This window comes from Marmota monax, unplaced genomic scaffold, assembly GCF_021218885.2.
Source record: "Marmota monax isolate L192 unplaced genomic scaffold, Marmota_monax_Labrador192_F-V1.1 WCK01_AAM20220418_F8-fsc00209, whole genome shotgun sequence".
NCBI classification, from domain to species: domain Eukaryota; kingdom Metazoa; phylum Chordata; class Mammalia; order Rodentia; family Sciuridae; genus Marmota; species Marmota monax.
Genome location: NW_026694493.1, coordinates 1,968,237 through 1,985,262, shown reverse-complemented (window position 1 = coordinate 1,985,262; position 17,026 = coordinate 1,968,237). Strand labels below are relative to the sequence as shown.

The window sequence follows — 17,026 nt, the reverse complement described above, 5'->3', positions numbered from 1 at the left end:
AACAATTATTTCAAATCATCTGAGCATTCTTCCACCCAGTAGAGATGGTTTTGACAGCTGATGGTTCTGTTATCTTCATGAACAGAAATGAAATTGCTCATAAAGTCATTTTTATTTACACATCTGCACTGATTTGGCATTAGGGAGCATCAGCCTACGGCTTTTCTAAAGCAGTCCATCAAGTCATTGAGATCTCAAGAAAGAAAATCTGTGACTGAGCACATCCACCTCTTAGGAGTGAGCTCATAGCAGAGACCGAGTGATATTCCCCCTTATCTCTAACAGATGAAAACCACCTTTCAGGAATCAGTGTTTGTATGGCATGGCCTCTTAAAATTTCTTATGTGCAGGAGGCATAGATTGGTCTCATTCATTCCCCTGTACCTCCCCTTCCCCTCCCCTTCTCCTCCACATTCCCTTTCTCTGTTCTACTGGTCTCACTTCTATTTTCATGGGGTCTCTTTTTCCTTGTTTCTCTCTAGCTTCTGCATATGAGAGAAACATATGACCCTGGACCTATCTCACTTAGCACGATGTTCTCCAGAACCATCCATTTGCCTGCAAATGGTGTAGTTTTGTTTTCTTTATGGCTGAGTAAAACTATCCCATGTATATATACCACATTTTCTTTACCTATTTTCATCTGTTGATGGACACCTAGGCTAGCTCCATAACTGGGCTATTGTGAATTGTGCTGCTATAAACATACGGATGCGTGCATCACTGTAAATGCTAATTTTATTTCTTTAGGAAAAACACCAAGGAGCCCATTCCTAGTCTTTTGAGGAATCCCTACAAATCTCCACAGAGGTTACGCTAATTTACAATCCTACCAACAGGGTATAAGTGTTCTTTTTTCCCCCTGCATCCTTATCAACATTTATTATTTTTTTGTGTTCTTAATGATTGTCATTCTAACTGGAGTGAAGTAAAAATCTCAGCGTAGTTTTGATTTTCATTTCCCTGATTACTAAAGATGTTGAACATTCTTTTGTGTATTTGTTGGCTGGCATGTTTTTTTTTTTAATATTTATTTTTTAGTTGTAGTTGGACACAATCCCTTCATTTAATTAATTAATTTATTTAATGTGGTGCTGAGGATCGAACCCAGGGCCTCGCATGTGCTAAGTGAGCGCTCTACCGCTGAGCCACAACCCCAGCTCCTGGTATGCTTTTTAAGAGCACAAAAAGGTCCCTTTATCAAAAATATCTCCACCTGCCTGGAGAGGGGCCCCTCACCCTCACACCTTGCTGAACGCATTTCATGGAACGCCGCCCTGTGCAGGCCTGTTAATGCCTTAGAGTGTGGCTCTCACCCACTCAGTTTTTCAGGGACATGCTCTTAGTTGCAAATGCATCCTCTCAAATTGAGTGTTGATGAAAAATGAGAAGCTCTCGGGGTGAAAAAAAAAAAAAAGAAGAAGAACCACTGTGGAATGTCACCACCTCTCACCGCCTACCTGCCTTTGTGCCCGCCCAGGCTAAGCCTCCATCTTCTCTCACTTGGGCCCCACCTCACTCGCCCCAGCCTCCATCCTCCCCTCCATCCTCCCCTCTCCATGCTCCAGTCTCCATATGGAAGCCAGCGCGTGCTCTTTTCAAAAGGTAACTGAGATCGTGTTTTATTGAAGTCCTCTGGCTTGGACCCCACTGGTAGCAGAATCCAATGCAAACCCCACGCCCTGGCCTGAGACCCTGCCTCCCTTCCCTCATCGCTTACCCTGGCTCACTAAGCTCCTGCCGCCCAGCTCCCCTTCCTACTCCTGGAAGGCGCTGAACTGCTTTCTCAGCATGGCTGCACCTTCTGCTCCTTCTGGAATGCTCTTTCCCCAAACTTCTCCTCGTTGGCCCATTTGCAACACTCAGGTGAGATTGGATGTTACTTCCTGGAGAAATCTTCTCCGACTCCTGTATCTAAACTGCCTGCCCCCCACCCCCCACCACCCCTGCTCTAGTCCTTGGCCTGGCTTTACTTTTCACCATCCCTGCTTAGGTTGCAGCCCACGCAAAGCAGGCACCTGGAAATCTGCAGGGTCAATGTGTGTATGTCAAAGAAGAGGGAGGGGCTTTTGTGACAGGAGTTGACTGAGAGCCAAAAGATGAGGTAGAAGGCTAGCTACTTTTATAATGTCCCTGCAGCAGGCAGAACCGTAGAATAATCCATACATTTCAAATAACTGTGATCATTAGGGTAGTAGCCATAATCCACAGAGACCAGAGAATATCAGCTAGTAGCTACATGTTTGTTAGTGAATTTGTTAGTTATCTTTCTGTGAATTTTTAAACCACTAGTAGATTGAATTCAAATCAATAAATGCATTGGCTCTGTGCCTATATAAAGGCTTTTATGAGGCATGTGAAACACGAAAGAAATTAGTCACCTTCACAGTGAGAGTCTGTGAACAGCTCCATGTCACCTTTGCAAGGCTTGAAGGAGCGCTCTGTGATAAGAGTGTAAGCGACATTTTTTGAACACACGAGAAATATTGAGTTAGACACCTTCTCTATGCTAGCCCATACTACCTAGTAGTGGATTAAAAGTTTTCAGCTGGATGACAGATCAACTTTTGGTGAATAAGGAGCTCTCAGAGGTGCAGGCAGGTAGTGACAAGAGCCGTCCTGCCGTTGAGACCCTCTGGAGCAATCTGCTGATGGCTTGGAAAGGGCAAGACCGGCCTGCATCCACCTGTACCATGATGGCCTGGATGGAGAGCCACAGCGGGGGGTGGGGGGATGTGGCAAGAGCCATAGTGGACGCAGAATGAACAGGTGTGGGCAGCTGTGGGGTCATGGATGCTGAGGAAGAAGAGACCATCTGGATGACACCCTGGTCCCACAGTTCATAGCTCTCGGGACTGTGATCTATTTACCCAGCTGAGAAGGCCAAAGGACAGCAAGACCTTGGGATGAATCCTAAAGTGAAGGCAGTGAGTTGAGCTTCAGACATTCAAGCTGGCCTTTCCAGTGGCGTATCCAGGAGGAAGTGCTCATCTGCAGCACCAGAAAGGGGCTGGCGACGAAGGTGTAGGAGCTCTCAGCTCACAGGCTGACTAAGCCCCAGTAAGCATGAGATCACTCTGGGGGCGCCCAGAGAGAGGAGGGGAAAGCTGTGAACAGAATGGGAACCCCACTGATTAAGGGTGAGGATGTTCAGAGAGGAGAAAGTCTCAGGACAGAGTCAAACCAAGCAGAGGAACCGAGGGATGGGAGGTCTGGGAATCAAGAGAGGAGAATGAGTGTTCTCAGAGCTGAAGGCAACAGGGTGGAACACGGAGAGGCTGCTGGGTTTGGGTTTGGAGACCACCACACTCACAGCTCTATAAGCGGTCAGCAAAGGAAGCTAGGAAGGAAAATTCCTTTTAAGTTATGCTGTCATTAGTAACATTAGATTTTTTTAAAAAGTCTCTCTGTAATGAGATCGGTTGTTTTAACATAAATGCATGTTGACTGGGGAACCCAGAAACACATTTTTTATACCTTTATTTTATTTATTTATTTTTATGTGGTGCTGAGGATCGAACCCAGGGCCTCGCACGTGCGAGGCGAGCGCTCTACCCGAGCCATAACCTCAGCCCCAGAAACACATTTTTTTTCCATTCAAATTAATGATAATTATACTTTCAACTTCAGAATATTCTCTCTGCAGTAGTTATTTAGAAGTGAATTATAAATTATAAGAATAATAAGAAGAACCTTATAGGGTAGAAAATATCATACTTGGCTTTGGGTTTGGCCCAAATAGTCCCAGATGGTATTCTACAAAGCATTCTTCTGAGAAGTATTAACTATGTCCAGGAAAGTAAGTATTCTGTGGTCAAAGGTTTAAGAAATGGTGTAAGCTAAATCTTTTAGAGATTGATAACACAATCATACATTCAGTAGGCAAAAAAGCTTGCTCAACATTTTTTGTTTTTTCTTTCAGTGCTGGGGTTGGAACCCAGGGCTTGCACACACTGGACAAGCACTCTACCCCTGAGCTGCACCCTAGCCCTTGTTTAACTTTTTTAAAAAATTTATTTATCTACTCTAATTTGTTATACATGATAGCAGAATGCATTTCAATTCACAGTACACATATACAGCACAATTTTTCATTTCTCTGGTTGTACACAAAGTAGAGTCACACCGTTAGTGTCTTCATACATGTATTTAGGGTAACGATGTCCATCTCATTCCACTGCCTTTCCTGCCCCCATGCCCTCTCCCTTCTCCTCCCTCCCCTTTGCCCTATCCAAAACTCCTCCATTCCTCCCATGCTGCCCCCACCCCCACTGTTTAACTTTTAATGCCAATGTTTCTGAACATTATTGGACATCCTAAGGCAATACCTATTATTATCCTAAGGGTCACAGTGTTCTGTGGGACACTGTCTAGAGAGTACTGCTAGAGGAAGCTGGGGAACCAGAAAACAGTCCAGGTGTTAAAGACCAATAGCTCTCAAGTCAAATGCCAGCTCTGGCTCTCACTAGCTGTGTGTCCTTGGGCAAGTTGCTTCCCTACTTCTTTTAAATGATGATGACAACAGATACCTTCTAGGGCTGTTGGGAAACTGTGAGCTAATATATATAAAGTGCCTAATTCAGAGTCGCACATATAGTAGGTGTTCAAAAAAAAAATGTAGTTTATCATGCTCTAAGAGACTAGTCTATTACCTGCATTATACTGTCATTTACCCCGGAAGCCCCCTTCAAGCCTTCAAAGTTGACATGTTAACTTTCTGTGAACATGACTAACTTATTTCATGACACAAAATTTCCAGAATAATAACGCTGGGTTTTCAAAGTGTCTCACGAAAATAAAAACATATGCCCCAACTCTTAGATTATAAGCTAGTCTTAGGGATTATAAACAATTGGCTTTAAAGAACAAATTAAGAAGATCTTCCTGTTTCCATAAGCAATAATTGAATCAATGCACACTTTCAGGGCTTATGTAGATAGAGTCCACATGAGGACTTGAGAAGGTGTTAAAAATTATTATTATTTAAAATTTAATCCAAGAGTTTATTTCCTTTTGAGAACACTTGAAAATACATATGTAAGCAGGTGCCATGATGCACTCCTGTAATTCCAGCAGCTTGGGAGGCTGAGGCAGAAGGATCGTGAGTTCAAAGCCAGCCTCAACAATTTAGCAAGGCCCTAAGCAATTCAGTGAGACCTTGTCTCTAAAAATAAAATATAAAAAATGGCTGGGGATGTAGCTTAGTGGTTAAGTGCCTCTGGGTTCAATCTCCAGGACCCACCCCACCCCCCCGCAAATACATATGCATGTGTACACTTACATTTAAAGACATGTTTTAAACAATAGTTCAAATATTATGATATGAATAATCCCTCGATCAGATTCATAGATATATAAGTGATAATAAAACTAAGAGAATAAGTCCATATCAATGATGTCCACACAGACCTCAAGAATTTAGGTGTCATGGGAGGTAAAAATATACATTCACATAGGGTTTCAATATGTGGTAATGAGTTGAAGACACTCATTCCTGTTGCTGAGCCCATAACACCATTACCTAAAAAAAAAGCCTCACTTTGGAGCATATGAGAAATTGACGTGAAATCCAAAATCTGCAACCACCTTGGGGATTAGTGGAGCTGTGGGTTTTGTTTGCCACACATGGAATGAGCGGCTTCTTTTGCATTTGAAACTGAGTGTATAACAAATTCCCTTGCCAGCTGTGACTTCAAAGGGGAAATGATCTCCAGCTGATTGTGAGACTGAGAAATCATACAGGGCATTATATTTGTGCCTCTGGTTTACTGAGCGGCACAGCTGAGGTGGAGCAGGAGTAGTAGGTGGCAGGAGCAGTCTCTGCCACTGACCCAACACTCAACTTGGGCCGGTTAGACCCTGAAGCTTCGGTCTTTATAACGGGGGAGGCAGGACGTGTTAAATCATAAGGGTTGTCAGGCTGTTATGGGAGCCAACAAAAGATACAGTATATGAAAATGCTCAGGAACAGTGTCAAGTATTAGTCAGATCTTAGAAAACAACGTCCATGATGTTTTCCCTGGACTCCTGCGGTCTCCCCTGGATGTCACCTTTTAACGCCCTTTTTTTTTTATTTCCTAAATTTTTTTCTTTCGTGTGAAGGAAACAATAGGTAACTGTGTCCAGGACGAGGAGGTAGGTTAAACATTAGGTCTGGCTGTCACTTGCTAGGAGACTTTAGGCCACTGGTTGACTTTCTAGGTCAGTTTTCCCACTGTTGAAAAATATTTAAAAATATTCACTGCCAACTGGGAGATGTTAATAATAAGTAATAGGTTAACTGACAGTTTCAGACCAAATATGTGGCTTCTACAAGGCTTCTTTCATGCTGGAATGTAATTTTTTAAAAAGGCCAGCGTTCCAGGAGATTGGGACCTTGACCTCCATCTTAATTATACCAACTACAATCAACTCCAATTTGTTGTCAAACAAGCATCATTTTCTTTCTGCCAGATTCTGTGATGTATGACTTTTCTCAGATGAGGATACTGGAGCAGGGAGAGGTTATTGAATGTGCCCCAGGTGATCCAGAGGTAGCAGTAGTGCCAAGATTTGAACTGGATCCAGGCTGCCTGGCTCCAAAATCCACCAGTATCCTGTAGGCTATGACTCTGATGTGAGCACACGTGGGTTTGAGCCCTGGCTCTGCCCCTTAGCTGTACAGGCTTCTTCCTCTCCCTCTCCAAGCCTTTCCTCATTGGTAAAATGGGGGAAAAATAGCACCGCCCCCTCTGGGATGTCATTGGTAATGATTGATTAGCACTGGATGAAAGGCACTAGTAAAGGGCCTGGCCCGGTCAGCACCTGCACACAGATAAGAGAATCACACAACACATCAGGTAAGAGCATCATCGCTGGCTCCACCGCTTGCTGCCAGGTGGTTCACACAGGGTCTGGGCGCTTGCCCTCCACGGGAAAAGATAGAGCCAGGCTCCCTGCTCCTGGGCAAGCAGAGGACTCCACACTGAGAAGGAGGAGATGGTGAACTCCTCCCTACCCTTCCTCTTCGCCAAGGTTCAGTCTCCTCTGAAATTATAACCTGTCTCAGGCCTTCCAGGGCAGCCAGCTGAGTCTCTAATCACACTCTTGCCGACCCCTCTGCTGGACTGAGCCAACTCCAGTGACTCTGAGAGAAGCTGCATGCTCTAAGTAGCTGTGGGCTCCTCCCAGAGGTTAAATAAATGCTCATTAAAGCAGAATACGTTTTCTTCATGAAGTTCTTTGATTCACAGGGAGAACTGCTAACTCCAAAAGATTCTGGATGCTGATTCTATACCACAAAGCTAAGCAAATCTGACCCAAATCACATGAGAATTGCAAACTGCATGAACTTGGGACTGACTCCTGGGGTATGGGCTATATCATCACGGGTCTCCCCAATTTTCTATATGACACATTCAACCAGCAACTCATTTGACTTCACCGACATCTGCCCACTTTTAGATTCTTTCAACTGCTGCTCTGAATTGGGTTTCCAGAAGAGACACCGCAAGTAAGCCACACAGTACAGCTCTCCCCTTTAAGTGGATGAGTGTTTATCATGCTTTTAAACAATTTCTAGCAAAGAGAACTAAACCATGCCAAGAAAGAGGATAGAACAATAAGGCAACAACAACAACTAAAATACCTTAACTTATTCACAGAACTATCTGCCTCTCCTTGTTTATATTTACTAACTTGTTTTTACTGTCTGCTCAGGAGAAGCACAGCAGGGTGTGCCCACCTAGAGTTCTGCAACTAGAGCACTGGTTGGGCGGGGGTGGGGGGGGGCGGTCACTTAAAAGAAAAGCAACTAGCTCTCCTATCAACCCGCCTCCCTGTTAGGAGCTTCCTGTTGGTTGTTCTATTTTCTCTTATAAACACCCCATGAAAGATTCTAATCTTCCTATTTGTTTGTCGTCTCTCTTGTGGTTACCACTTCATATTGCTAGCACGGCGGCAAAGCACCAGAAACCCATCTTTTGGGTTCCTATTTTTCAAGAAGCTGGGCAAAGTGATGGTTATGGAGATGAGGGACCTTCGCTGCAAGCAAGCAAGCTTCCCTTGTCCCTGACAGCTTCACAGACTGTCATCTACCTGAAAAAGTTAATCATGGGACTCTCAGCACTAGAATTCAAGTCAACATTGTCCAAAGACACCAGCTGTTTCCACCAACCCCAACTCAAAAGAAACACATTTCCTTTCAGGTTGAAATTGCTCCAAACTCCAGTGTCTGCTGGATTCCCAGTTTTCTGGAAGCTGCACACCTCCCTCTTGGCCTGCTTGCTTTTCCCCTCCGCTTTCTTTTCCTCTTTCCCTCCTTCCTCTTCATCAATCCCTCCTTCCTCCTTCCCTCTCATGCCCCCTCTCCCTCTTTCTCCCCCCACCCTTCACCTACCTTTGGGGTTACAATTGCAGGGCAAACAGCGATCTCTGTCTCTGTGGCGGTAAAACCCTTCCTTGCACCTCTCACAGTGGACGCCATCAGTGTTGTCATTGCAGTTGAGGCAGCGGAATCCGTTGCCTGTCTGTCGGTGAAGTTCCTGATCGAAGATGCACTTCCTGGACTTCCCATTGCAATCGCAGACTAGGAAGAGTGGGGGGAAAGGCATCAATAAGAAAAACCATCAGGAACATTCTTCCAGGTGTTTTTGCTAGTAGTAGTATAAATGATGCCGGGTACCACCGGTGGGTTTAAACTTCTCAATGCAGGAATGAAAGGCACCATCTAGGGACCATGAGGACTCTTGCTCCTCCTAAAGGAAGCAGCTCTGACACAGTGCTGGTGGGTTGCTGCCTGGGAGAATGTGAACTTGGGTCGCCAGAGTGTCCTATTCTTTAAGAGGAACCAAACATCTTAAATGATATGTTCTTATGCAAAAATTCATGATTTAAGATTTTATGACTTCAAAACACTCTGAAATTCCACACAGCAAGTCCACGGGTTGCAGAAGACTCAAGACTGCCAGCTGCAGGCTCAGGCCCCACTGTCTAACAACTAGTGATGTTCTGTGTTCAAGATACACAGCACCTGTCGCTCCAGTGGCGGTCAAGGCTGGAGAGCCCATAAGACTGTCGGACAGGTACCTTTTCCGGTCCTCACTTGTGCCCTGAATGCCCCTCCCAAAGCCAAGCATTAAAGAGAACCACATTCCAATTAATAAAGACATCCTCTATGGTGTCTAGGAAGCTCATCCTGAAAATGTTCCTAAGAGACTCAGGGAATGAGTAACATCTCCATGGGGGACCTCAACAGCCAATGAGATGACACATGACCCAGCACCTGACATACAGTAGACACTCAAGATGTTTCAGTCATGATTTACAAGGGAACGATGCTGGGCCTTGAGGTTGAGGGACGTGGGTGATACCAGGGCTGCTCTTCCCTTGGGAAAGCCACTTCAGCTTCCAAATCTTGTTTCTTCTACAAATGTAAACAGCACGTTATCTGCCTCCTTGGATTGTTTAGAGGATCCCCTGAGAAAAAAATCCCCAACACCTATGCCCACGGGATTCATCCCTCACTCACAGGAGCAGGTATCGCTTCCGAGGAGAAAAAGGCGGCTCAGAAGGCAGAGGAATGTGGCCCGGTGGAGAGCTGGGATTTGAGCCCCTCTCTGATGTCAAACCTACTTCCTTCCTCCGTGGGCCACGCAGCCTCAACAAAAGCCTGTTTCTAGAGTGCCCAGGGCCAGGACTTATCTAGAGTGCTGACCATAAAATCAACAAATGGGCTCACATGTGCTGAGCAGCTGCTCTGGGCAGGGCCTGAGGGAACCAACAAAGACGATGAAGTGAGTCTAATGGACTTCCTAAGTGCTGCCTCTCAGTAGTTTCTAGAACTTTCTTCTGCTGCTTTAAAGGCCATCTCATCCACAGGAAGTCAATGACATCTACCCAGAGTCCACTGTGTTTCTAGGGCTTCACGTTCATCAGCTCAGTAATTCTCACCGTAACATTTTAATGTGGGTTTATTATCTTCACTTAACAAATGAGAAAACGAATACTTAGAGAGGGTAGTTGTCTTGCCTAACGACACCCAGCTAAAAAGCAAAGGTATAATTTGCTCCCAGGTCTGACTCCAAAGCCCTCGCGCCTCTCCATTTTATCTTATTCTCATGACCCTGATTTAGCACTGCATGTAGGCACTCTTACAAATCAAACAGAGGCTCCTGCCGCCTCCCCTGAAATCTGTCCTAGTCTGGTAAAATGACCTGTCCTTCCCTTGGTACCACTGGGGCTACAAGTCACTTTTATAGTGTCTCACATGTATCTCTTTCCCTGGATTTTCACCACGTGTTCTTTTCTTCTCTAGAAAACACACACACACACACACACACACACACACCTACTTTCTTTCCATTCATTTATTTATTCAACAGATACAATTGTCAGATAACGTTTGACAAGGTCCTGTATCAGTCAAGCCTTTGAGTATCCGAAGACGACCATGGAAAATCCTTAGCTTTCTCCTCTTCAGGTTAACCTGGAGACCTATCACCTCTGGTCTCTCAGCCATTGCCTGTGTCAGGATTTCTAGGTTCTTCTTGACTATCTTCTTAGCAACAAACCCTAATTTTCGACATCCTTGTTAGCATGATGAGGGTTTACTGGAGTACTTTAGTGTGGTTTGAACAGCTCACTCAGCTGGTAACAGGACTAGATATTTTCATTCCAAGGATGGAAACTAACATTTCATTAAACTCACAGCCTGTTCAACTTGCACTCAATTTAAACTCCCAGGGCCTTTTCGCGGACCTGGTGCCAAGCTGAATCTTTCCCAACAAATGCTGTGAAACTGATTTTTTGGACTCCAACAGATGCGCCATGCAGCTGTCATATGCTGTGAAATTTCTACCAAGGATATGGTTGTTCCCATCACAAGAGCTAAATGCGCCCGCCAAAGATCCTTGAAAGGTTCTTCAGCTCAATCATCCAGTGAGCCAATGCCCTCCCTGTTCTGCATGCCTGTTGGGAACAAGCTCAAAATAAGTGCAAAAACAATTCTTTCTTCTTTCTTCTTTTTTTGGTGGTGGTGGTACTGGGGATCAAACCCAGGGCCTCAAATATGGTGCATGCTGGGCAAGTGCTCTATCACTGAGCTATACCCTAGCCCTTTTATTTTATTTTGAGATAGAGTCTCACTAAGTTGCTGAGGCTGGCCTCAATTGTGATCCTCCTGCCTCAGCCTCCCAAGTAGCTGGGATTACAGGCATGTACCACCTGCCTCGATGCGAAGTACAAACTTTGCATTGAGCCTTTCTAATTCAGGACATGCTTTTTGCTAGTAATATTTAACTTTAAAGATAGCTCATGATACGTTTATCAGGGCAATATTTTAAAAATAGACAAACTTGTTATAATTTTTTTCTTACCACTTTCCTCCCCTTCTGTTCTTTCTCCTCTAAAGCTCAACTTTGGGGGGAAAAGGGGAGGCAGGGGTGTTTTCTTTTAGATTCTCAGCCCTCAAGGGGGGTACACTATGTTCCAGCAAGGGAGGCCCTTAGCCAGCATCTCCAGTCCAGAACTTGCCCCCAAAGTTACAAATCTATTGCCAAATTATCCTTCTCTCCAAATGGGTTTCCCTTAAGCCAAGGACTATGCCACTGGATGAGGGCACCTAGGGGTCTCGTGTCCGGGACTGGACTGGCCTTGGGATCTGCATGATGTGATACTCCCTCACCTCACCGTGCCTGCAGGACTTTGAGGTTACCAAGAGACGCTGGGCTCAGATGCTAGTTACCAAGCTGAATCTAGCTCAATATCGAGTCTTCCACATTCACCCTCCAAAGAGCGAGGGCGAAGTTAGTTCATCCCGTGCTCCTTTTGCACAAAACGATTCTTTTCTTCATTGATGGGTATTTGAAACATGGTCTCTTTCAAATCGTCTCCCAGATTTAGCCTAATTTCCCTAATCCAACTATTATTAATTTTCATTACTGCAAAAGCCCAACTATGACATTTTAAATTCTAGAATATTCCTGCACATAAAAGGGCTTTAATGAAATGAACATAACATGGCTTGTGTGTGGTCTTTTTTATTCTAGGACCAATTCCTGCCCATCTGCTACCGTGAGCTCGTCGACTGCCCAGGACATTGCCCTGCGAGGAAGGAGGCCACAGGGAGCAGGGGAGACGGTGTGAAAGGGGAGACCAAGCCACACAGCACCAGCTTCCACTGTGGTCAGTGTCCATGTATGTCCCTTAAGGATGAGGGAAATCTGGCTCTGTGTGTGAAAATCTACTGATTTCTAAATGTTGGCCAAAATTTCCTTTTCCATTTTCTTCTTGAAACAAAGGTGTGTCCAAGGGCAAATCTCTGTATTTGATTCTGCACTTCTAACAGGCAGAAAAGTCAGGAAAATAAAGCCCTGGGTACCACATAGTGCCTGTTCCATAGTAGCTATTTAGTTTTTTATTATTATTATTATTAACATTCTTTTTAACTCCAGGAAACCTATACATGATTCTACTATTTAAAGGACTCCAAATCTCCACATAACTGGAGATTTAAAATGCCAACACAAACTTTTAGCAGTCATCTCCCTTCCTCAAGGGCTCTTCTTCTTCATGGAATCCCAGCTCAGAAAACAACCTTTTTTTAGTAATTTATAATTTGTTTAGATTAATAAACAAATTAATCCCATTAATCCACATTCAATCCCATGATAGATTCTAAAACAAGAGGAAATTCTACCAGTATTTTTATTATTCTTTCCTTCTCTTATGTTTAGACTTGTTCAGTTTTACATCTAGAATGTTGGGGGGGGGTTCATTTTTATTTTTTTGCTTCCAAATTTTGGGCCAGCTGTGCATTTCATAAATATCTTGTCCAGTTTTCATCAGGGATCCTTGACACAAATGGAAGTAATGGAAGTAAAAGGGTGTCTTGGACATTCCCCAGGTCAGCTGTGAGCCATTAACCAACATAGTAGAAGCTTGGTATGCATTTGTTGAGCAGCTATTATGTGCCAGCCCTGTTCTAGACACTGCAGCAAACAAAACCAGTAGATGTCCCAGCCCTTGTGAAATTTACATGAGATTTGGGGAGTGAATAAATAAGATAAATAAGGAATATATAGAGACAATATTAGGATATTGATATTTGTTAAGGAAAAAATGCATGAAACAGCATTCAGCAAAGTTAGGTACGTAAGATGGGTGGGAGAACTGAAAGAGCTACATGCTGGATTACTACATTATTTCTGTGCTGCTACTAGTCTGGTTTATGATCTTTGTCCACTTATTTATTGAGCACACTGATTTTCTATTAATTGTCATGAACTTAAAACTATAAACTATTTGCTTATCATTTTGTTGCAGATTTTTTCTTCCCCCCTCTGATAAATTCTTTTCAAAGTACTCCATGGATATATTTTTGTTTCATTGATTCTCACTCCTTTCCCCTTTCCTTCATCTGTCCTTAGTCAACAAGATGTACACTTATTTCATTCATTTAATAAATATCACCTTATCTAACAGGGAGGCTATACAGGGTGCTTGGACCCTCAGATTTCATGAGCCAGAAGACTTCAAAAAAGGGTTTCTGGTGTTTAATTTTGCCAAAGAAGTTATTAAACAGACATATTTATTTGGTGTTGTCAAACACTGAGTGCATTATCCATGTTTGTCTATTATTTCCCCACGAGCCGGCCTGGATCCAGGACCTGGCATTAGATCTAATTCCCATATTACCATACCAGAAAATAAAGAAATAAATCAGACTTGAACCCGGAACAGGCCCAAGCCTTCACTAGGTCGAGAAATCAAAATAGGCAGGGTTCCCTGCTCCTTTCACTGAACTCTGGGCATCACTGAACTGGTCCTCACTGTCACTCTTCTCTGACAATTGATTTATCCTACACTCTTCCCAAACCTCTCATCCTTTGCTCTCTCTGTCCCTCATTCCAACTCCCCCAAATCCTTAACTGTCGGCAGGTTCTTCCCACAGCTGAAGGAATGCAATTCATCAAGTTCACTTCAAGCCCCACATAAACACTGCTGAAATGCAGTCATTTTATGCAGATTTTTGCATATTTCTGTAAGTCTCACAAAGGGTGGGTGGTAATTGTGTCTGGCTGTGTGGTGCGCTGCTTCTCGGCTTCGCTGGCACTTAAGTATTTATTATAATAATAACTATAATAGCACAGGGTTGCTGACCCACAAGGTGCTTCTTAGGAAAGACCGAGAGGCAGCCAGACGCAGGCTGATCCGCCCACTGCCACCCACACTCAGATCAAAGGAGCTGGGATCCCTCTGTAAACAAAGAAGCCCTGCATGCAGAATCCCTCGGGCTCCCACCCCTCACTGAACACAGGACTCCAACAGGTTGGGACAGGAAGCAAAGGGGCAAAGGCTGTTTCCAAGCTGTAGACTTTGGAGAATGAAAGGAAACAGAAAATGTTTCCTAGGGTTGGACTTGGACGAGCCTTGGAGGGGGACTGCCACCAATGGTAACCGTTCATTGAGAACTCGTTTTAAATTTCCCATCAGAAATATTGCCCTTTCCAGGCAAGGAATTACCAGAAATTGTCATGAACTGGCATAAATACAATCATCTGTATCCAGCAGGTCCTCTTTCTATTGTTCCGAACTTAAAAACATGCCGGTTTCATCCAAGGTGATCTAATTCCCATGTTTGTACGATTTGTGAAATCGTACTTTTGAGAGCTTTCACAATAATAACAAAATTGAAAATCCTAAGTCTTTGCAAAACCTGAAGGTGTGGCCTATACCACACAAACTTACTTCTGGCCTCTTCCTTTCTCTAGTTCTCTGGGCTCCAACACATAGACCCCAGGAGGCACCAGCTCTTGGCCACCACCTGTGGCCTTCAGGCTTGCCTTTGCCTGGGGCACTCCCTGCTCCAGCTCTCCCCAAATCCATTTTCCACACAGCAGCCAGAATGTTCCTTTTAAGACTATGCATTTCCCTTGGATAACCTTCCAACAGCTCCTCCCTTCTCTGCATGCTTGGGGCACGCTAACCTTGCCTCTGTCATAGCATCTACCACTGTCTGTCCTGGATCATACATATTTTATGTTTATTACTTAGTTCCTCCTAGCGTCTCTCACTTTTGCACTCCAATGGTACCAATACAGAGCTTTACCGTGGTTGTGGGAGGGATGCATTCATGAAGGGGTAGAGAAAAGAAGGGAGAAACCCAGCAAAGGAAGGAAGGAATGGAGGGAGAAATGCAGGCAGCCAGACTCTAGGAATGGCCAAACGAGAACCTGAACGCCATGAAATTGTCCATTTCCCCAACACAACTTCCCAGCAAATTTCCCCAGTGCAATTCACAAGGATTTTTGTTGTTTATTATGTGGCATTCAGTGTTAAAAAAAAAAAAAGCAATATTTCAGAAAAGAAGAAGAAGAAGAAGAGGAGGAGGAGGAGGAGGAGGAGGAGGAGGAGGAGGAGGAGAAAGGAAAAAACCCATGGTGAGATGGAAACAGAAAGAACCGCGAAGGGAACTGGTATTTTCAATTAAAAGGAGTGCCTGGGACTTTCTGCTCACAGCACGTGAATGGTCTCTGCCCAGGAAGTGCCCTTCTGTGGTCTGAGCCTGGGGCTGCATGCTCTCTGCCCCCACCTGGAAGGAGCCTGAGATCAGCAGGCAGCCATCGGGCAGGTAACAGGTAGCTTGCTTGGCTGCTTTGGGGCTGTGTCAGGAGCTAGGAATTTGGGCGTCGTGTTGGAACCTGACAGTGTGTGCCGGCTGTGATTACGTCGAGTTCTGTGGCTCTCGCTGCCATTTCAGGTGCTTAGTGCATGAATATCGATTCAGCGAAACAGCCATGCCATTTAGGTATAAGTGACCTGTAATCTGTGAACGAATCCAAGTAGGAACCACTTAAAGGTGACATTCAATTCCCTTCCTTGGCCTGGGGTTGTGGCTCAGCGGTAGAGCACTCATGTAGCCTGTGCGAGGCCCTGGGTTCTATCCTCAGCACCACATAAAAATAATAAAATAAAGGTATTGTGTCCATCTACAACTAAAAAATAAATATTAAAAAAAAACTTCCTTTATTTAGAGGAAAGGCGTGTGCCTGTGTTCCCTGAGACACCAAAGCTTTCCCTTGGATACAGTGACAACTCACTCTAGGTTTCCTCTGGCTTCTGACCTCTCCATGGAGACCTGTTGGCTCCTTTCTTCCTCTAGCTCTAGGTGTTGGTGCCCCTCAAGTCCCTACCCAGAACCCTGGTGACTCCTCACCCTATCCTCCCTCCTTGGCCGATCCCATCCAAGGTAAGGGTTTCAATAGCCTGAAGGGTTTGACTCCCCAAGATGCTTCCATCGACTGCTTCAAGTGGTTAGCTCAGAGCTCTTTAAACGAACAGGTTTAAAACCAAATCCAAGATTGTCATGCTTCAGGTTGAAAGCTGGAGGCTGTCTACACAGGTCCCCCACCTTTCTCACCTGCTTTACTGAATCTTATTGCTATAACCTACTAAAGTCTCAAATCCTAGTCTGCTGTGTTGGTCGGCTTTTCATCACAGTGACAAACACTGGAGAAAAGCACCTTCAAGGAGGAAGGCTTTATTTTGGCCTTGGTTTCAGAGGCTACAGTCCATGGCTGGCTGGCTCCATTGCTTTGAGTCTGAGGTGAGGCAGAACACTATGGCCAAAGGGCATGGTGGAGAGAACTGCTTACCTCATGGCAGCCAGGAGGCTGACTGAGACAGAGAGAGAGAGAGAGAGAGAGAGAGAGAGAGAGAGGCCAGCAACAAGATACACTCCCACAGGGCACCCCTCCCAGTGACCTACTTCCTCCAGCCAAGCCCCACCTGCAGACAGTTTCCGCCTCCTCTCAGTAGTCCTTGAATCTATGGAGTGGATTAGTCCATGGATGAGGTTAGAGCCCTTCCTTATCCTTCAATCACTTACTTTCCAAAAACCCCACCTCTGGACATTGCTAAACTGGGGAACCAACTGTTCAACGCATGAGATTTGGGGGGACAATCCAAAGCCAAACCCTAACCTCCGTCTCACTATGGCCATTCTAAGCCAAACCCTGATCACCTCTAGACTGCTATGGCTTCCTAG

General features: G+C 44.7%; 1 protein-coding gene across 1 annotated transcript in view; it reads right to left on the bottom strand.

The window, feature by feature from the left end:
• Positions 1–17,026, bottom strand: part of Lamc2 (laminin subunit gamma 2) — a 64,922-nt gene that overhangs the window by 31,538 nt on the left and 16,358 nt on the right. The window contains exon 3 of the mRNA XM_046419541.2: positions 8,378–8,566. Coding sequence (XP_046275497.1) covers positions 8,378–8,566 — 189 coding nt within the window. The remainder of the gene's footprint in view (positions 1–8,377; positions 8,567–17,026) is intronic.